General features: G+C 50.7%; 2 protein-coding genes across 4 annotated transcripts in view; one reads left to right on the forward strand and one right to left on the reverse strand.

The window, feature by feature from the left end:
* Positions 1-1281: 1281 nt before the first annotated feature.
* On the forward strand, positions 1282-12466 carry A3galt2 (alpha 1,3-galactosyltransferase 2). The gene is made up of 6 exons (XM_036177525.1): positions 1282-1301; positions 7651-7734; positions 7891-7980; positions 8263-8400; positions 11189-12123; positions 12404-12466. Exons 1-5 carry the CDS (start codon positions 1282-1284, stop codon positions 11874-11876), a joined length of 1020 nt encoding a protein of 339 aa, XP_036033418.1. The 3' UTR covers positions 11877-12123; positions 12404-12466.
* Positions 12467-18510: 6044 nt separating this feature from the next.
* Positions 18511-21070, reverse strand: part of Znf362 (zinc finger protein 362) — a 32367-nt gene continuing 29807 nt past the window's right edge. For all 3 annotated transcript variants that reach the window (XM_036177524.1, XM_036177522.1, XM_036177523.1), the window contains one exon: positions 18511-20298. In XM_036177524.1, coding sequence (XP_036033417.1) covers positions 20182-20298 — 117 coding nt within the window. In that variant the 3' untranslated portion in view covers positions 18511-20181. The remainder of the gene's footprint in view (positions 20299-21070) is intronic.

Here is a 21070-nt window from a genome sequence, read left to right on the forward strand (position 1 = left end):
GTTCATCTGATCACTTGGCAGGCAGGGTCTCTGCATGTTCAAGGACACACTAGGGAACAGAGCCAATCGTGGTGACAAACGCCTTTAATCCCAGTACCAACCATAGAGACCTGGAGGTCTGTACAGACAGGCAATGACAAGGAAGTGAGGTATCTGGGCTAAAAGATCTAGCTAGCGAGAAGCCTGAGCCAATGGGCCATACAGTTCGTAATTAATATAAGCCTCTGTGTGCTCATTTGGGTCTGAGCAGCTGTGGGACCGTGGGGACATTGCAGGCCTGGACACAGGAAATGTTCCAGTTATACCAGGAGGTCCCACTAAAGTTTGCTTTGAAGTACATGATGGAGAGGAAGCCAAGGCTACTCAGAAATTGGTAAATTTAAGTCGGCTGAGTTGTCCATCACTTCAGGTGAAAGGACGTAACCATATCTCATGGTTGGTTTTTGTGTTTTGAGACAAGGTTTTATGTAGTCTCAGGTGATCTGGACTTCAGCCTCCTGAGTGCTAGGATTACAGGGGTAAGTCACACTCCTGGCTGCTACTGTAAATTTGGAGGTTATGTTCTTAAATATATAACTGTTCCTGTTATTGACGCTACATAAACTTTCACCAATGTTTGATTATGACCCACAGTTTAAAAACCTGTTTCTGCCAGGTGTGGTGGTGCACATCTTTAATCCCAGCACTCAGTAGGCAGAGACAGACAGAGCTCTTGAGTTCAAGGCCAGCCTGGTCTACAGAGCGAGTTACTGGACAGCCAGGGCTACACAGAGAAACCCTGTCTTGGGAAGAAATATACTGCCAGGGTAAGCCACACAGGCATGTCTCTGGGGAGGCAAAGGGATCTACAAGGAGTGAGGTTGCCCAAAGTCACAGTGCCCCTGTGCTCTTTTGCTTTAACTCGTAGTCACTGTCTTAAAGGACCTTTCCTGGGTGGGAATGCAGTACCCTGATTCTAGAACCCCCAGAAATAAGACACAAGGGAGGAAAAAGAAGTCCATACATCTGCCTCAGGTCTTCCCATGGGTCAGTCTGGCCTCATTCCTCCACTCTCTTCCAAACGATTGGTCCCAAAGGGCTTGCTGGCCCCACCCCACCCTAGGATCTGTGGTAACCCTCACCTCCAGGTCCCTGAGTTTATTGATAGTCCAACCTAAATTGCTTCTGGGGGGTGTGGCTTAGGAGGCAGGAAGAAGCTGCTTGTCCCCATACCCTGTCACGCTTATTGCATTTGTCATTTCTTCCACCTTGCTGGCATTTCACGACAACTGACTTCTCCCAATGGCTCTCAAGGGACTCAGGTGAGTGGGCTCAGGGCCTGCCAGGCGGGTTGTACAAGTATAAACCCCAGGCTGATTGACCCAAGAGGGGTCCAGCCAGGTGGTAGAACTGCTGAGGGAAAATGTGGCTCCAAGAACCAGAGGTGGCCTGGTGGTGGTGGCAGAGGTGGTGGCACACGACTTTAATCCCAGCACTCAGGAGGTAGAGGCAGGTGGATCTCTGAGTTCGGGGCCAGCCTGGTCTGCAGAGGGAGTTCCAGGACAGCCAGAGCTACACACACACACACACACACACACACACACACACACAAAAAAAAAAAAAAAAAACAAACAAACAAACAAACAAACAAACAAACCTGTCTCGAAAAGGAGAAAAAACAAAAAGCAAAAAAGGAGGTGAGGAGAGGGAGGAAAGAGAGGACGCTATGGAGAGGCCCTCTTCCTTTGTCTCCGGATGAGGCAGAAAGCCAGGACCCAAGGCTGCACCCCCCTGTAGCTGAGACTCTCTTGAAGGCAGGGAAAGGGGCGAAGGAATGGGCCTTAATGAGCTGGAGCCCACAGGTCCTTCAGCAAAATCTGACCAAGAAATGTCAGAAATAGGTCACACATCACTCTAGAGTAAAGCTCTAAGCTGGCACCCAAGAGGGGAAGGATGGTCGATCTCTAACAGTTATCCTACCCCATTCTGGGTTCAGCACCCTTCGTCACCTACCTGTCTGGTCCAATTTGAGCCACTCAGGGCCAGCTCTGCCTGGACACGCGGACTAAGGTCCAGTGCCCAAGATAATTGTTGGTTTCCCTACTCAGTTGTGTGAGAAGACAGGGGAGGTGACTGGCTAAGAATTCGGGACAGCCACTGGGGACAAGGAAGTCCGTCCCAGCCTTTCCTTGCTTCAGGGAAAGTCTAGAAGGCTGCCAGGGTTCAGAGGGCTGCAGACAGAGCAGGAAGGGGCAGGCTTCTCAGGAACCACACTAGCTGGAGACATGCCACTCAGAGGATCCAGGGACCTTTGTGAGAGGATCTGGGTGGGGGTCACACTGGGTAGGTCAAAGCTCAGCCCCAGCACTTACAGCCACTTCCCTGAGTGGAATTTTTTAACCTGGAACCTAGTCTCCTCACTGATGGAGTGGGAACAATCCAGGTTCCTCTCCAGGCACTGTGGTCAGACTTCAAGATCTGGGGGTGTTCTCTGCAGAGTTTCTGGCCCCATCAGTGCCCAGGATTAGGAATAAGCACAGACTTAACTCCCAGAGCAAATGGAGCTTTAAGCAAAGGAGTAACCACGAGTTGAGGAAGAGAGTGATGTTAAGGTCACAATTTGTTACTGTATTCACTTCTAACAACTGATTGTTAATGTCGCCAATTGTGAAGCAGGTTCTGGGACTTGGTACCAAGACTCTATAAAGTCTGCTAGTGCAACGAAGAGGTCCTAAGGCAGACAGGTTATGCAAGAGGTAAAGGGGAGGTTTGGTGAAGGTAGAGATGTAGGAAGGGGGACCAGTTGTCAAGGAACTGAAAAACAAGTGAGTGACATAGGTGGGGACAGTGGTCTGTCAAGGACAGGGGTGACAATACCAGTGAGAGTCATGGAGACCCACGAAATTCCATGGGAAGTTGCTACACAAACCCAGATGTGAAACATCGAGGCAGAGAGGCTGGAGCAGGTGGCTGGGAGGAGACCTTCTGCATGTAAGCAGGAGAACCTGGAGACAGCCGTTGTTAAGGAGAAAGGGGTTCTGGGGCCACAGGAGCACACGTGGAAGAAGGGATGGGATGGGCAGGAACATGCAAACTGCAGATGAGATGCTGTGAGGTTAAAGTATGTGGGGGACATCCAGGCAGACACCACAATCTAGGGGATACAAGATACCTGTGGCCAACAGGCTGGAAATACAGCATGCTCCGTTACAGAAGTTATACTCTAATCAACAGTGGGGCAAAGCCTTATTGGGCAGGGTTGAACATAGTTGAAGGGCACTGAGTCAAAAACAATTTTAAAAGACCCCGCCTCTCTCCCTAGAACTTTTCAACCCCCATCACCAATCTGGTGTGTCCCCTAAATCCACCTATGTAATCTGTATATGACAGCCAGCAGCAACCTGTGGCTACTGACACCCCCCCTCAAGCGTGCTGTGTTAAGTCAAAAATAGAAATTAGATTTAGTATTTATACTTAAAAAAAATAGGCAAGGAAATGTGTCAATTTTCATACTGGTCACATGTTAAAAGGGCATTTTGGATATGTTGGCATAGATCAAAATATTGTTAAAAATTAATTTCATCTGCTTTGATTTTTTTAATGTGGCTACTATAAAATGTAAAATCTCCCGTGTGGATCTCATTTGATCCTAGAGAGTTCTGCTGACCTAGCATTCCCCTGTAAACACTAATGCAGCTCTTACGGATGCCATGCCTGCCGGCACATGGACACACTGGGAGAAAGGCTCCCCCCACAGAAGTGAGACCTGTGTGGTTGATACATTGTGCACCCCAATAAACTTATGTGGGGGTCAGAGAACAGAACAGCCACTAGATTGCACGTAGAGAGTGGGCAGTGGTAGCACATGCCTTTAAACCTAGCATTCAGGAGGCAGACATCCATCCGGATCTCTGTGAGTTCAAGACCACACTGGGAACAGCCAGGCATGGTGGCACACACCTTTAATCCCAGCACTTGAGATCTCATGTCTTTGCTTGGGAAGGACACTCGCCTTTAATCCCAGGAAGTGAGGGCAGGACACAGGTACATAAGGCATGAGGAGGCTTTTAAGTGTTTCAGTTGAGACCCTCAGAGGTGAGGACTCAGAGGCTTTCAGTCTGAGGAGTTGGTGAGGTGAGGTAAGGTTGGCTGTGGCTTGCTCTGTTTCTCTGATCTTTCAGCTTTCACCCTAACATCTGGCTCGAGGGTTTTTTTTTTGTTTTTTTTTTGTTTTTTTTTTTGTTTTTTGGTTTTTTTATGTATAAGACTGTTTAGCAATTCATCTTACAGACCTGCCTCTCCATGGAGTTCTGATCTGCTCTCTGTTCCAGTGTGCAAACATCACTTAAGCTTCTCACTGGCCACACTGACCTCCGCTGTTAGACACACAGAGTGTGTCCCCCAGTCCATGCTGGGATCCTCAGGTTTCATGATGGCACTCTCGGACAGACCTGTCATCAGATTTTACTTTCATCTTCTCTCTTTAGTCCCCTTCCTCCCTACAAATACACTCTTGCTTTTCTTTTTTCTTTAAAGACTTACTCTTCTTATTAAAAAAAATTATTACGTGTGTGTGTGTGTGTGTGTGTGTGTGTGTGTGTGTGTGTGCACGCACGCGCATGAGTGTGCTATAGTGCAGATGTGGGGGTCAGAGGACAAGCGTAGGGAGTCAGTTCTCTCAACTCCTTCTCCAGGGGTCCTGGACACTGAAGCCCTCACCAGTTAGGTTCACTAGCAAGCACTGCCACCCTTCCGGTGACAGGAAGGGAGTGAGGGTGATGCTGGTGTGCACCAGAGTGCACAGACCATGTTTTGAAGACTCCTTCAGCCCTGCTAAGAGATGTGCGCTTTATCTTGCAGTTAGCCAGAGGTGTTCTACCCCTTCATTTAAAAATCAACACAGTTTTATGAAGACCTGAATTTGATTCCAGAACCCACTTTTTTTTTTTTTTTTTTTTTTTTTTAAGCCAGGTGTTAGCTGGGTGTGGTAGCATCTGTCAAAGGAAACTATGTCTCCACCAACTGCAAATCTTTGACTTCTTCAGCTTCCATCTGTCTACTCCTTATAGCCCAGCCTTAGGAAAATAACCCATACCCCTCCACGCCTTTTTATTACAAGTTCCCACTTACATCAGCTTCTACCCCATCACCTGGCACAGACATACCCAGCACTCAATGCCTGGGCTGGCCTCCTCCACCTCTGTGCTCTTTCCCATGACACTCCTGCCCTCCTGGTGAACCCCAGAACTCTCTGGTGAGCTCCAGGCCTTACCCCCAACCAGACAGACACAAATACTCTTGGATCCAAATACAGACATCTCTGCCATCAACGACCACACCCTGCCCATACTTCAGCACCCCCCCACTTGTTCCTCCCCACTCAGCCACCAATGCTCTGCCTCACACCCCAATAACTCCTGGCCCCTAGCTGGATTTCTAGTCATGACCTCCCACCAGCCACCATGTCTAGGTCCAAAGTTCAATCTGAGTAATTCTACTTTTTTCCAAATGGAGTTACGCCAACACCCTCTCACCCCAACACAAAACCTTTCCATAATGGGAGTTCCCTGGGTGCACTGGTGTTTCCTTATTGGATGCTGCCCTCCCCGAACATCCCTATCTAAAAGTTCTCTGAGGCTGCTTTACAGGTCCACTCCTCCAGGAGGGCCCGGAAAGCCTCCTGACTTCCTCCTTCCCCGCCCAGGCTGATGTACCACACCCCGACTAGTCCTTGTGTGTAGCCTCTCCCCAGGGGTCACCGTGCAGAGCTCTGCTCTCTTTCCTCAGTGTGACCACATCATCCTCACTCTCCATCCTGAAGACGGCTTTTCCGACTGTCTCACTCACCTTGACATCTTACATCCAGCACAAAGCTTGGTGCCACACTGTGACCAAAATATAATGCCAAGAACACAGCCAAGCAGACACTGACCAACATCTTGACCTGGGGCTGTCAACCCATGGGTACTAAAAGCTAAGTAGCTCCCCCAAAGCCCAGGACTCCACCAGCAAGCCAGGACCCCCCTTTCTCACACGGTATGCTGGCAGCCTGGCTATTTTTATCAGTTTTTTTTTTTTTTGTAATCATTTTATAAACAAAACCTGCTGCTGGGTTCTAATTTGTATGTCTTTGCCTACTAGTAAGGGTGAACATTTTTCCATGGATTTGACTACTAAATGCATTTTCCCCTTTGGGGATGTAGCAGCTGGTGTGACACAGCCTTGCTAGCAGAGGTTGGCCTTTTTAGGGGATGGCTCTGGGGGTTGAATGGGGATTGAGCTGGCCAGAGTCACATGGAAGCTACAGAAAACAGGAAGGATGGAGACAAAGAGGCCAAGGGAAGCCAACCTGGGGACTTCCACGGTAGGTGAGCATGGGGGGGGGGGGGGTGGCTGCGTGCAGGTAAGAGGGTACCCATACCTGCTTTGAGCAAATCCTAGGTTCATAGGTGTCGAGCCATTCCAAGTGATAAGGGAATCTGATAGAGGTGGCCTTCCTGGAAAAGGCCACAGAAACTGGCAGGGGAGTTACAGGGCAAGCAGAGACTACAGATAAGAGATTATCAGAAGAGATCATAAGTAGGAAGGAAGCTTTATCAGTGTGTGCCCTTAGCAGATGAAGTTCAGCGATTTCTGGTCATCGAGCTGATAGTGACTCCCAAGTTCAGGTTCAGCCTCCAAGGATGCTATTCTCATTACTTCATCTCACAAATGAAGACTGATGCCCAGAGGGCCAGCCTCGCTAATAAAAGATGACACCAGAGTTCCAAACGGGCACCCGGTCCCCATATCTGTTCTTTGCTATGGGGCTCTTACAGAGGACAGCTAGCCATGAACAAATCTCAATGCCCACTCCCTCCAAGCCAGGACCTTTGAGCTTGGTGGGAAGAATTTCGCTCAGAGAGAACAGGCCACCACTGACATGTCCCCCGCCCCCAGCTACCAAACCACAAATTCTTTTCTCCTCTTGGACTTTCACCCCACAAGATCAGCCTCACCCCAACTCATTAAGCACAGCAAACCTGGATGATACTATTCTCCAAGCCCACCTAACTCATACCCTGCCACACTGCTGTCCAAACCGAAATCCAGACACAGATCCTTAGAATCTGCTAGGCAGATGAGCTTTTCCAACGTAAGGCGTGGGGGGCAGCTGGGGAAGAGGGTGAGAACTTCTTTAAGTACTGAGACAAAGAAGGGATGGGGGGGTAGGGAGGTAGGGGGCTGCAGCTCAATGATAGTAAGCTATCTAATGTGTGAGGCCCTGGGTTTGATCCCCAGCACCGTAAAGACATGTCTTTAAACTCTGAGATATAATATGTGTTATATATTATCAGAAAGATACAATAGTAGGCAACACCTGCAAGGCTTAGGGCAGATTGTCCACTGTGGAGGAGTCAGAGGAGGAAGGGGCGCTTGCTGTGATGTCTGTATGTGCCTTCTCTGCACAGACCATCTCTGGAAGTATACCTGAGACCCTGATACCATTGGCCACCTCCATGCAGAACTGCAAAGACTTTGTGCCAGGCAAACTCTTGAATCCTTTCTGAATGTCTGCTGTGGGACTAGAATAATAGGTTCCTACTCAGAAATCCAGTGAAGCAGGAAAATTAGGCAATGATTTCTCCTGTGAAGAACGTCACTGAAGCCCTCCCACTCCCATCACCCCAGGGCCAAGAAGAGATTCCTGTGGCAGCTCCTTCTGTTTGCATTCGGTGTCTTAGGCCTGTACCTATACAGGCTCCATATTCTCAGGTACTTCCCCAGGGCCAGGGTTAAAGAGCATCTTTCCAGGGGCCTCCTAGAGGGAAGGAAGGCGGTAGCTGGCTTAGCCTGGGCAAATGTTCTATTGACTCTCCTTACCAAACAAGGAACATGCCAAATGCCCCTTCCTGTTTATTGCACCTACAGGTACTTAGAAGGCCTAGTCCCCATGGGCATCTGCCCCACAGCCACAAGACCTCTGCTGAGGGACAACTTCACAGGTGTCCTGCGGCACTGGTGAGCAGCCACCATTTTCTCATTCAGAATGTCCACAGACTATACAGGTCTGCCCCAGGGCTCTGCCTCTTCCACCCACACCCAGGCATTCTGTCTTTGGGAAGCCAGGAGCTCCACCAGGTCACACATCCCCCAGTCTGTGTTTGGTTGGCTCTAAGCTAGGGGTTCTTAGGGACAGGTCTGTGGGTCCCTAACACCGAGCAATGGGGACGTGGCAATGAGCAGGTGTCAAGCAGTTGGGTGGACAGAACTGTCTTTCCTGCTTCTCGTGCTCATGACCAGGGCCCGACCTGAAGTCCTGACCTGTACCTCTTGGAAAGCGCCAATCATTTGGGATGGCATCTTTGACCCACATGAAGCTGAGCAAGAGGCGAGACGGCAGAACCTCACCATTGGACTGACTGTCTTTGCTGTAGGCAGGTAAGGCTCAGGGAGGGGACCGTGCTTCTAGGTAGCGAGCAGGAGGGTGTGCATGGGGGTTCATGGAGCCTTGTTCCACGCCATAGGAACTCCTAGCGCAGCTACAGGTTGTACCCATTGTTTCAGACCCCTGGAGAGCACAAAGGCAGTCTCCTGTCTCCTTCTTCCTGGGCAGCAATGCCAGAGTGCCCCAGCCTAGGAGCCAGGGCTCAGAACTACTCCTAAAAAGGAACATGCCTGGGGTAGGTCTGGCACAAACAAAGACACTGGGTTTGTAGTGAGGACAAAAAAAGATCTTATCAGGCTAATGGGGAGAAAAGGGGCCTCTGGCTAAAGGAAAGGACTCAGTGTGGGTGACGCAGGAATAGTGAGGCTTTGCCTGGGAAAGCTGATGGAGAGAAGGGCTGGGAGCTCAAGGAGCCGTAGGCTAGGCAAAGAAGGACATGGGCGTGGGTGGACTTGGAGAGGGACAGACAGGCAATTGCCAGATCACAGGGCTGAGTGAGGTGGGACTGCTTGTGGGTGAAAGAGAAGGGTAAGCGAATGAGGGTCTCTCTCACACAGTGACACAGTCCAGTGACCATGTCAAGGGAGCAGCCACAGAAGCAGGTAACTGAGAAAGACAAAATCATGGCAGGTGAGGCTCACAAAGGATGGGCCTCGGGTGTAGGAGGAACTGGGAAGGGACAAAAGATAGGACATTGTCCTCCCACTGTGGGTGGGGGACAGTCCAGGGTGGTGGCCACTTTCCAAAATGGTGCAAAGGAGACTCCTGGCTGCGTGTGGAATCGAACCTACAACCCTAAGTCACAGAGCAGTGGAGTGCAGGATAGGTTGGGGAGTGGGCCAGCCTCCTGTGGACTAAAATGAGAATGTCCACCCAGGAAGAAAAACCCAAAAACCTGGGCAAAGAATTCTGGGCCACTGGATGCCCCAGAAAACTGTTCAAGTTTTCTCTAACTGCATCCCAAACCCCACATACAGGAGAGAAAGTCTCTGGAGTCACTGCAACCCAAGGTGGCTGCAGCAGGAATCTTCAAAAGTTCTTATTAATAAAATTAAACCTGAGGCCAGTTATTGGGGTGAATGCTGGAAGATCAGAGAAGCAGAACAAGCCACAGCTACCTCACCTCACCAGGTCCTCAGCTGGTCCTATTTCCTCAGACTGGAAGCTTCTGTGTCCTCATCCCAATGGCTCTCAGCTGAACTGTGCTGCTCAAAGCCTAAATGCTTAACCAGCCAATTGCTTAACCAGTCAAATGCTTCTAGTTTCTGGCCCTCACGCCTTATATACCTTTCTCTTTCTACCATCACTCCCTGGGATTAAAGGCGTGATTCACCATTGCCTGGCTGTTTCCAAGGTGGCCTTGAACTCACAGAGATCCAGAGGGATTTCTGTCTCTGGAATGCTAGGATTAAAGGCATGAGTGCCACCATTTTCTAGCCTCTGTATCTAGTAAATGTCTGTTCTCTGACCCCAGATAAATTTATTAGGGTGCACAATATTTGGAGGAACACTATACCACCACAAGTGGCTGAAAGATCCACGGGGCTGGCCCAAGAGCAAGGAAGGGGACAGATGGGCTGGACCGCTTAGTCTGTGGCTGCTCCTCCAGCCTCTGTGCCTGCAGCCATTAGGGGACCAAGCAGAATGCTCTAGGGGCCAGAGGCTCCAGAAAGCGAGATTTCAGGACCCCTTCCTGGTGTGAATCCTACACTCTGAGATGCTGACCTGTGAGTCCAGATTTCCACAGGTCCACCAGAAGCAGAGCAGAGGCAAGTCAAAGGTCTGGCCCCAACTCCAAGCTGTAGGCTTGATTATTAGTCCTTACTTCTGGTTGGTGTCCCAGGTTACCAGGGATGCAAACTGTCAGTATTCTGAGCACTCTGCTTGTCCATGTAAAGAATGGCCACAAACATTATGGCTTAAAATAAATTGCTGTAGTCAGGAATTCAGGACCTCCCAGGAAGGACTCCTCACCACTGTCTGAGTCTCAACAGAAAGATGAACAATTAAAAGCCCACCGATTCCTCTCATTCCAAACAAGCTCCCTCCATGGCTGGCTTGGACTTTATATTAATTTACATTTCTATTGCTGTGATAGCATCATGACTAAAAACAGCTTGGAGAGGAAACGGTTTGTTTCATCTTACTTCACTTCCAAAGGACCAGGAAAAGAAGTCAGGGCAGGAACCTGGAGGCAGGAGCTGAAGCAGAGACCATGGAGGAGTGCTGCTTACTGCCTTGGTCCCCACAGACTTGCTCAGCCTGCTGTCTTATACACCCCAGGACCACCCGCCCAGGGATGGACCCACCTAGAGTCGGCTAAGGCCCTCCCACATCATTGCCTACAGGCCAATCTGATGGAGGCATTTTCTCAACTGAAGTTTCCTCTTCCCAGATGACCCTGACTTGTGTCAAGTTGAGAAAAACAAAACAAAACAAAACAAAACAAAACAAACAAACAAACAAACAAACAAAAACCTAAACAGCACAGGCTTCCTTGCATCATAGCAGTCTCTGGTCCTGGGACCCCCTAACACAAGGCTCAGCTTACTGCAAACACTTCCTGTTCTCTAAGGATGGTCCAGCATCCTCAGTACAGCCTGGGTCAGAGGAGTCAGAACAAGTCCGTATTCAAGGGAACAGGGCAGGGCAACTCTTCCCTTCCAGGCAGAAGTGATAGTTTTCAATCGCCTTTAATCCACCATTAATCGGGGTTTGCTTGGCCGGGTATGGGCAGGGGTGGAGGATGGCTGGTCTAACTCTGGCCTGACCGCCTGGCAGGTACCTGGAGAAGTACCTGGAACACTTTCTGGAATCTGCCGAGCAGCACTTCATGGTGGGTCAGAGCGTGGTGTACTACGTGTTCACTGATCGCCCGGAAGCAGTGCCCTACATAACGTTGGGCCCGGGTCGCCTGCTTCGGGTGGAACCCGTGCTGCGAGAGAGCCGCTGGCAGGACGTGTCCATGGCGCGCATGCGTACGCTACACGAGGCTCTAGCGGGGCAGCTGGGGCAGGAAGCTGACTATGTGTTTTGCCTGGATGTAGACCAGCACTTCACTGGTAACTTCGGGCCCGAGGCGCTGTCTGATTTGGTGGCGCAGCTGCACGCCTGGCACTACCGCTGGCCGCGGTGGCTGCTGCCTTACGAGCGGGACCGGCGATCGGCTGCCGCCCTGGGGTTGGGAGAGGGCGACTTTTACTACCACGCCGCGGTGTTCGGGGGCAGTGTGGCGGCGCTGCGCAAGCTGACGGCCCACTGTGCGCTTGGCCAGCAGCGGGACCGGGAGCGCGGCATCGAGGCGCTCTGGCACGACGAGAGCCACCTCAACAAGTTCTTCTGGCTGTACAAGCCCACCAAGCTGCTGTCGCCTGAGTTCTGCTGGGACCAGGTAATTGGCTGGAAGCCAGAGATCCACTACCCTCGCCTGCTCTGGGAGCCCAAGGAGTATGCACTGGTGCGAAACTAGCACGCCCCGCTGGGCGGGCGGGCCGGGGCGCAGGAGCATCTTTGGCCCTGCGGGTGTGGAGTGGGGAGCGCATGCTGTTTCAAGATCGTGAAGCCAGCTAGAGGCCGGTTACAGTGCTTCTGGAAGGGCGACTGTGGAGCTCGGAGGTCTCCAAAAGAGGTTCCTGTTCCTGGGACCTGTAGACCCTGTTAACCAATCAGCTGGCTGGAGAATCCCTTTGTTCCCACCAGATGCAAATTATGGAAAGGTGAGAGGAAGCTCTTTGGGAGCCTACTTTGGCAGGTGTTTGTCAGCATCAGCAGCAAGCAGGTGGGGGTCACAAGGGGCGCTCTCTAGAGTTAAAACTTTCGCCTTTCTTAGTCCTTGGCAGCAGCTGACGTTGCAGCTTCTGCGTGGTCCTAGGTATCAGGGTTCCCCAGACCTTGACAGTGCTTACGGGCACTGAGCCTTCAGTATCTGAGGCTTGACAGCTGTCTAGAAACATTCCTGTGACCAAGGCCTTCCGTTTCTCTGCTCTTGGTCCTCAGCTCCTCCTCCTCTCTGCCTCTGCGGTCGGGTCTTGTTCATGCTCTGGCTCCTCTTGTTCAACTGCCTCCTCCACCCGTCAAGCGGGCTGCTGGCTTCCCATTTCTGCAGCTTGCCTGCCTGGCTGACCCAGTGAGCGCTTCCCCTTGGGCTCCCAAGCCTTGTCGCTGGTGTGACGCTGGTGGCCTGCTGACCGCGGCTAGCTGTACCGGACCCTCTCATCACCACGGCCCTGCAGTCACTATGCTAACACGTCCTTCATGCTCCTAGATCACCCCTCACCCTTAAACATTGGCAAGACCATTCAAGAGAAGCCCTGTATGGGCCTAACAGTGAAATGTCAGGGAAGCAGCCTGGGAGAGTGTCATCTTCCCCACCCCCACCGGCTCACTAAGAGCGGCTGGACATCTGGTTCTATGTAGGATAAATAATAGGATAAAGGGTAGATTGTTGAATTTATTCTGAAAAGAAAAAGGGGAAGATATAGAAATGATAAGATAAAAGGTAGATCATTGAATCTACTCTGAAAAGAAAGAAGAGAGAATTTGGATATAAGATTTTAAAAAAAGGTAGATTATTGAACCTACTTTTTAAAAGGCAACTACTAGTTTTAAATGTTTTACATTGGATTGGATTTTTGTATATTGTATACAAATTTTGTATTGGACTCACCAAAATAGGATAAATAATGAATTTTTCCTGTCTAAATCTGTCAAATGTTAATGGACTAGAGATTATTAATATAATTCTTGACTGTATATTGTATATACTTATTGTACTTATTGTATATATTTTTTCATATTAGTTTTAACTTTTTTAATATTAGACAAAAAAGGGGAAATGTGTTGCTATTTTGTTGGTACTCTAACAAATAAAACTTATCTGGGGATCAGAGGACAGAGCCAGCCACTAAACTAGACACAGAGGCCAGACAGTGGTGGCACACAGCTATCACTTGGGAGGCAGAGATCCGCGTGGATCTGTGAGTTCACGGCCACACTGGAAACATAGCCAGGCAGTGGTGGCACACACCTTTAATCCCAGGATTTGAGATCTCATGTCTTTGCTTAGAAAGGACACATGCCTTTAATCCCAGGAAGTGATGGCAGGAAGCAGAAAGGTATATAGGGCGTGAGGACCAGGAACTAGAAGCCTTTTAGCAGGAGTTTAGTCAAGACCGTTTTGGGTGAGGACTCAAAGGCTTTTCAGTCTGAGGAAACAGGATCGGCTGAGGAGTTGGCGAGGTGGGGTGGGCTGTGGTTTGTTCTGTTTCTCTGATCTTTTAGCTTTCACCCAATATCTAGCTTTGGGTTTTTTATTAATAAGACCGTTTAGCAATTCATGTTACAGAGATGTTTGAACCAACCCAGCCTTACGTCTCTGCCATACTCACAGGAGTCCCTTCTGTAGACCTCCTCTGTGTATGGGAATGGTTATGGAGTCTTCTAGGCTTCACAAAGGCTTTAACAGCCGAAAGCCTGTTTCAAATAATCATGGTTAAGGCTGTGCCTTCAAGGAGCCGGTCACCACCTGGGACTGTTGTGTGGCATTCTCAAGGTGTCTGTGGACTGTGCAAGGCGGCTGGTGCTGGCATAAGGGTGTCTGGGTGGCTGTTTGGCTGACATCCTTTGCTTAGGCAGCAATGGAGAGTTCTATATCTGCTAATGTGGAGTCAAGTTGCCCCTCCCCTACAGTTTTGTTTATTTACAGGACATGAACATTAGAGGGAGTGTTTACAATAAGGGCTCAAAGAACTATTAACAATGGCAGTAATTTTAAGAGATTTTTGACATTGCTTCACATTACCCAGGGCCCCAGGAAGGGGTGTGTCCCTTTCCCCCAGTCCCTTTCACCTCTGACCTCACTGAGTGCATCTTTTAAAGTGGTTAAGAGACTGCAGCACAAAGAGGGACCTAAACTGCCCAGACACAGGATCTGTTAAAGTTCTTGATATCAGCAGGAGAGTGAGGTTAATCCCTCTTGCCCAGCCCAACTCCCTTCAGGAACTAGCCACTGAGAAAGGACAGCAGGCATTTCTGTCGGGGTCTCTGCCATAGTATCGCCCCCAGTCTGCAGCATAGCTTGTGCATATTTGAGAAATACTATAATAAACACGTGATTTAAAAATGATCCTTATAGCAGCTGGGTGGCAGTGGCACACGCCTTTAATCCCAGCACTCAGGAGGCAGAGGCAGGAGGATCTCTGTGAGTTCGAGGCCAGCCTGGTCTACAGAGTGAGTTCCAGGACAAGCTCCCAAAGCCACACAGAGAAATCCTGTCTCGAAAAAACCAAAAAGATCCTTATAGTATTTTCTACTATAGAGTGAACATTTTAAAAACAGGAAAGGGAAAGTAGGAAAGAGGGAGGAGGAGGAGAAGAGGTGGTGGCTGAGTTTCCTCATGCGTGTCCACACTACTGTTCTCATTCTCTGTAAGAAAGACACAGGGTGCTGAGGAGACTCAACTACGTGTCTGCTAGCAAGCATGAATGCCTGAGTTCGGATCCCAGCAGGGCTGAGAGGGGCCCAGCAGGCATACTGGCTCAAGCTTGTGGAGACAGGAAGATCCTGCCTGACTTTGTATTTTAGCAGCCTCCACTGCTCAAGTAGGGCAGTCACTCTATTTGTCTGACCCAACCCTGGTGATGTTTTATAATCTGATCCTGTTTACTAGCCGGTTCTGGTATTGATTCCAGTACTGAGCAATCCATCCTTTCTGCTTCCCGGGGTCTTCACCAGGTGAACAAACGCTAAGCCCCGTAGTGAGTATTCAGCAAAGTCCCTTGGACTCTGAAAGAGGGGCTGAATGGACCAAGTGTGCTTAAAGTCAGGTGGGTGCTGGCTATGAGCTGGCACAGTCCTTCTCTCCTAGGACAATGCTCACCCTCCCCTTTGCCCTGCAACCTTCACCAGTGCTAACAAGCTCCACCCCACAGCAGCACTGACCATGAGCCAGGAATATCTTGTAAGCCTTCCCAAGTCTATGAACTCTGTGTGATGTAGGCAAGTTTCCTATCTGTGCAGGGTATCAGCTTATTCACAGGAAACGTGGGGAAGCCAGGAATCCTCCTTGCAGTGTGTGTGTGTGTGTGTGTGTGTGTGTGTGTGTGTGTGTGTAGGGGTGCCATGATGCTTCAGTAACATCTTGCCCTCCCCCACACCCCTCTGCCTGTCTCCATTGCAAGCAAGGTCACAGAGTGTAAGGGATTCTCCTAAGGATAGAGCATCTCAAGTTTATAGGGGAGTAAGGAGCATGAGCAAGGATTTCCAAGACCCATACCCTGGGCAGCCATGTGCTTCTGAGAGAGACCCTCTGAGGAGCAAGGAGAAGATGCAAGAAACCGCAGGGTGGGACAGGAAGGAAGGAAAACCTCACTTCTACAGAGATTTTTCTGGTTGCCACCACTGCCCTTGTGTCTATAGGACTTGCCCACACATTCCCAGGGGAGGAGATGAAAATGAGAATCTTGGTTCCTTGGGCATCAGCACTACAGGCAAAATCTAGGTGTGGCCCAGGTACCCTACGCTGCCCAGAAACTCCCGAACAGCTCCAGCTGTCTAGGGACCAGAAGGTCTAGGCCAAATGCTAGCAAGGTCCAGACTTACATGCAGGGCTATTGATGCTACGTGACAGGTACAGGTTCAAGCATTTCAACCTGCTGGTTGACTTTGCTGGTATTCACCCTACTAAGTGATTGCTATTACCTAACGCAGCATTTGACACAAGATGCAATCACGCACAAGTAACTAAGTCACTGTCACACCACTAGAGGGCCAGAACAAACAGGAAATGAAATATGGCAAGAGATTGAAGACCGAAAATCTCAGGAACTGAAGCAATCACTGCTCTAGTCTCCTGGGGCCATTTCTCTGGCCAAATTCTTTGCCTCCTTTCTCTTCTGCTTGAGTCTGGCCATGCCAGCACCTAGTCTCTAGGGTCTTCCACTACAGTTGTCTGCCATCTCCTAATTCTTCCTGACACATGGAGTGGAGAGGCTCTTCAAGAAGACAGGAGACGGCTCAGTTGGTCAAGTGCTTCCTGCACAAGCGTGAGGACCTGAGTTCGATCCTTAGAACACATATAAAAAAGCTGAGTGTGGTGAGTAGCAGTAAGTACTCCAGAGCTGTGGAGACAAAGACAGGCAGATTCCTGTGCTCCTGGCCAGCCAGTCTAGTCAGTGAACCTCTGGGAAATGAGAGAACCTGGCTCAAAAAAGTAAGACTAAGGAAGTGGACAGAGCTTGAAGATTGGCACTCAGGGTTAGCCTTTGGCCTCCATACTGGCGGACATGTGGACACATCATGGCTGAGGACAAGCCATCAGCACTCCTGAATGTGTAATTGGGAAGAGGTGTGTACCATCTGTTCTTATGAGTCAGGGCAGCTGCTGCACCACTGGCTGTGTGTGTGTGTGTGTGTGTGTGTGTGTGTGTGTGTGTGTGTGTGTGTGTACTTGCTGAGTCACCTCTGGCCAGTCAAGTGTAGATAACATAGGTAATGAGGTAACGTGACACAGATATGGCTGCCAGAGCCCAGCTCTTTCCTTTACAGCAGAACACAGGGTCAGCCTTAGAGAAAGACCCCAGGCCTGTAAGGTTACCAAAACCATGGCAGTTCTATGAAAGACCACAGCCATTCTCGGTTCAATGGTAAAACATTGACATCACATCAATATGAAGTGCACCCCCAAAGGGCTTAGTCCTCAAGGATGGAGCCAACTCCTGAGGCCCAACTGTAGCTTGAAGGCTCTAACCTAGTCATTGAATTAATCCATTCACACTCATGATTTGCCGACATTTCGGGGAAGCCTGGTTGGGGGAAGCAGGTCCCTGAGAGGCCTTTAAAGGGCATGGTGCCTCTCACACCTTTCTGTCTCTCTCACTCTGAGGTGAGCAACTGTGCTCTTCCAAGCCCTTCCATGGGGATGCTCTGTTTCCCACAGACCCTGAAACAATGGAACCAGCCAGCCATGGGCTGGGCCACAGACAGAAACCATCTCACCAAGCCCATCTCGCCTCCTGTAAACCATCTGCTATTTGTCATGGGATGAAGCGTCTGCACACAAAATAGTTTCTACCATAGAACTAGGTCATCGCTGTGACTGTCTGCAGCCTGGGAAGGGTTTGTGGGAAGAATCTGGAAAAGTTAGAAGTTTCAACAGGGCCCAGAATGAGGACAGGGCTGTGAAAACAAAGCCCTGTGCGCTCTGGGTTTCACAGGGGATGGGCACACTGCTGGAAACTGCTGGAGCTCATTCGTGTTACAGCCCGGCGGAGAATTTGCCCATTTCTGCCTCCTACACCTTTTAACACTGATGCTTGGTTGGCCCCACACAGGCCCAGAAACAATAGAAGACATGTCTTGTCCCCACTTCTTCCTCTGTCTCTCTGCTTCCACAGAGTGAGCATGTTCCTCTACACAGCTCGCTCTCCTCGATGCTCAAGCCTCGGTCCTAACCTGATGGCCTAGGGCCAGTTTGGGACTAAAGCCGAAAGCTGAAAGCAATCAGTCCTCCTATGAACGAACTGTCCCAGGTATCTGTCACAGTGAGTCTGACACACATTCTGCTTCTTTCCTGCGGAGATGTACTTCAGACAGGCTCCTTGGTGACCTGAAGCTGGTCATCTGTCTCCATAGGACACCTGCGCAAGGCCAACCTTGTTAAACTTGAGGGGATTTGCTCCTGTAGTTCCCTTCTGCCCCTCCGAGACAGCAACACACTGGCTCCACCATGGAAGAAAGCGTATGTGAATGAATCTCCACCAGCCCACCCCGACCCCAACACTAGAACAGGCTCTCGTGATGGATGACCAGAAGGTGGAGGGGGGACAGAACCTAGTATAGCTAACACAAGTTTCAAAACTAGAAAAACTGGGTACGTGCAACATCCCTGCCTGCCACTCAACTGGGCAAAAAAGCACTTCTCTTGGGTTGCAGCCCCTTCCATGGGGCATTGTGTAGCATGCCAGCATGAAGCACAGAAGCCAACAGCAAGTGGTCATCAGCCTCCCTTCCCAACCTTGGGGCAGGGCAGAGGTGGTCCAGCCTGCTCTCCCACACAGCACCCGACACACACAGCACCACACACTCCGTACGCCTCCACCACCCGGGTGTGTAGGTTCAGTTTATTCTTCACATCAGAGACATACAAAGAGCAGAGGGGTTGCGTCCCTTCGACTCTGGCCCCCTTAAGTGTTCCTCCCCACATCCGATTTGTTTTGCTTCACCCCCTTCCTTAACAGCACACCAGCTTCTCTCCGGAAGCTCCGAGGGCCGCCTGCCCTCGCCTCCCTGCCACCAAGATGCAGACTGAGAAGCCACAGACAATTTTCTCTTTTTTAATAAGGTAACTATTTCTAAATATGGTGGCCTGGAGGTCCCATAGAAAAAAAGCCAAAGGTGTTAACAGCATCGGAACAGCGTATTTACAGGGTAGTAACATGCGGACGAAAAGCTACAATACTGAGTATCAGACAACGACGAAAGTCAAACAAAGGGGTTGGGGTGGGGGGCAGAGAACCCCCCAGTGGAAAAGAAACCCCAGGGAACGTTCAACTGGTAAATCAATGGCGAGTTAAGGCTTAAAAAGTGTATAAAAATAACACAGTTAATATTCAAACGGACTCCAGATACAGAATATATAGATGAGTTTTGTTTAGTTTTCTTCTCTGGGGGGTGTGGAAGGACTTCTCTGGGCTCTGTACATAGTTCCTATATACATGGACACGCATGGCTTTCGGATTGGGATGTCTGGGGGCGCTGGGGGCAGGGTCTGCTCCTGGGACCTCCTTTGGAGGATCCTATCCCTGCTGCAGGGCCTGGGGTCTGGGTTGGGGAGTCCTCTTCTGTGGCGAGAAAGACAACCCCTCCCTGGGCACTGTCCCCTTCTGGAGGGAATTCTGAAGGAAGTCTTAGCCCCAGACCCATTCCATCCCCACCCCCTGCCCACAGTCTGCAGTGGTGGGAGAGGTAGCCGATAGGTTTCCTGGCCAGCACCGAGGTAGACTGGGGTGGTCTTCAGGGCAGCAGGGGAGGAGCCAGGCCTCACGAGGCACCTCTCCAACCCACTTCCCTGGGCTTGCCACCCAGCCGTCACTGCACCCTTTGGTCCCGCGGCTCTCCAGACCCCTCTTGTTTCCATGCCCTGAAGCCAGGCAGCCCTGGCAGCTGCCAAACCCTCTGCCCAGGGAAGGCCAGGACAAGGCTCAGGCAGTTTGAGCTGGGCGACGGGGCTGAAGGGCTCATCCCAGCTGTCTCCTGTATCTTCCCACCTGGGGGAGGGTCCCCTTTGAAGTCCAGAACCCCAGGCCTGAGCCTCCCCTCAAGACCTGAGGCCATGGCCAGAGAAGGTCCCACGCTGCCCTCTGGTTCTCTGTATCCATCTGTCCAGTCCTTTTAATTTCTCATTCTTAGCAGCACCAACATTCTGGCCAATAAATATCCTTTTTGTTATTTCCAAAACAAACTTAAAAAACAAAAAAACAAAAAAAACAAGAAAACAGTGAAGCAAGTGAGGGAGGGAAACAAAAAGGAAACCCAACAGACAGGTTCAAAGTGCTCTGAGATCGTCTTTGGATGCCACCAGAACAGTCCAGAATCTTGCAGTTGGTCTGGCTGCCCAGGAGCCGGACCAGGCAGAGCTTCTGCGGACCAACCTTTCTGGCAGGTTGGAAAGGTCGCCATGAGAGAGCTTGGTGGTTCCTGGAGGCCCCAGCAGGAGTAGGCTGGGTGCTGCCTAGGTCTGTGTCGGCCAAGTGGGCGGGGCGGCGCCACAGGTGGGCTCAGATCAGAGAGATTCGCACCGGGATGCCGGGGGACTCGGTCCTCTGGGGTGAGTGATGGCTCACCAGGTGTTCCACCACTGTGTGTTTGGACATGTGCTTCATCAGGTAGGTCTCCTGCGGGCAGATGGAAGACGCCTAAATTATCACAACAGAGGCTGCAGTTCCCAAAGCGGCCACGGGAGGGCAGCTCAGCTGGGGCTGCAGGGTTCAGTTGGCCCTATGGGATGGGTTCTAGGGGTGCTGGCTGCTGCTACTGGGGGTGATTCTGCTGCTTTGTTGGAGTCCGGTCCTACCCAGTGCTGGCTGGCGGTGTGGGACAAGGTTGACAGGCAACTAGGCTCACCCTCAACAGTTTCCACCCCAAACCCTGCACCTCCCAAGTGCCAAGCCAGTAGCTCGTCATCAACAGCTGTAGGGAGATACACGGTGTGAGCTAGCCCTGCGTGCCATCACACCCTACATCCATGTCTGTATCTGGTTGTGATTCCTGTGAGGCAGGGGCCTGCTGGAGTTGAGTTCTGCCACTGTTTAGCATTAGGACAAGTCATCTCCCGCAACCTGCCCCCAAGTCTCCGTTTCCTCCTCTATAAGAAAGGGCATTGCCAAAGCCCTTGGCATACAGTGAGGGACAAGGAAGCCACTCCTTCCCCAGCCTCAGCAGTTCATTCCAGCCGGAAGCAGGAATCCTTGCCTCTGTAAACTTCCAGTGGATCCTCTGGGGGTGAGGCCACATCTGAGTCATCCCCATTCTCCACTGGCTCTACTAAGTCTGCCCTGAGGTATCATGATCAGATGTGTGATGTGACCTGGGCTGTCTGCATGCCCACATCCTCCACTGGCCTCAGCCAGGAGCAAGGTAACCCACATGCCCTGTCCCTGGCTGCCA

Source organism: Onychomys torridus, chromosome 2, assembly GCF_903995425.1.
Source record: "Onychomys torridus chromosome 2, mOncTor1.1, whole genome shotgun sequence".
Lineage (NCBI taxonomy): Eukaryota > Metazoa > Chordata > Mammalia > Rodentia > Cricetidae > Onychomys > Onychomys torridus.

Bases quoted from the DNA above. Each gene is read 5' to 3' on its own strand.
- A3galt2 (XM_036177525.1), top strand. From the start codon at position 1,282: ATGGCTCTCAAGGGACTCAG. The intron at 1,302-7,650 runs GTGAGTGGGCTC...CCATCACCCCAG, and splicing joins ATGGCTCTCAAGGGACTCAG to GGCCAAGAAGAGATTCCTGT. The intron at 7,981-8,262 runs GTGAGCAGCCAC...GCTCATGACCAG, and splicing joins ACAGGTGTCCTGCGGCACTG to GGCCCGACCTGAAGTCCTGA.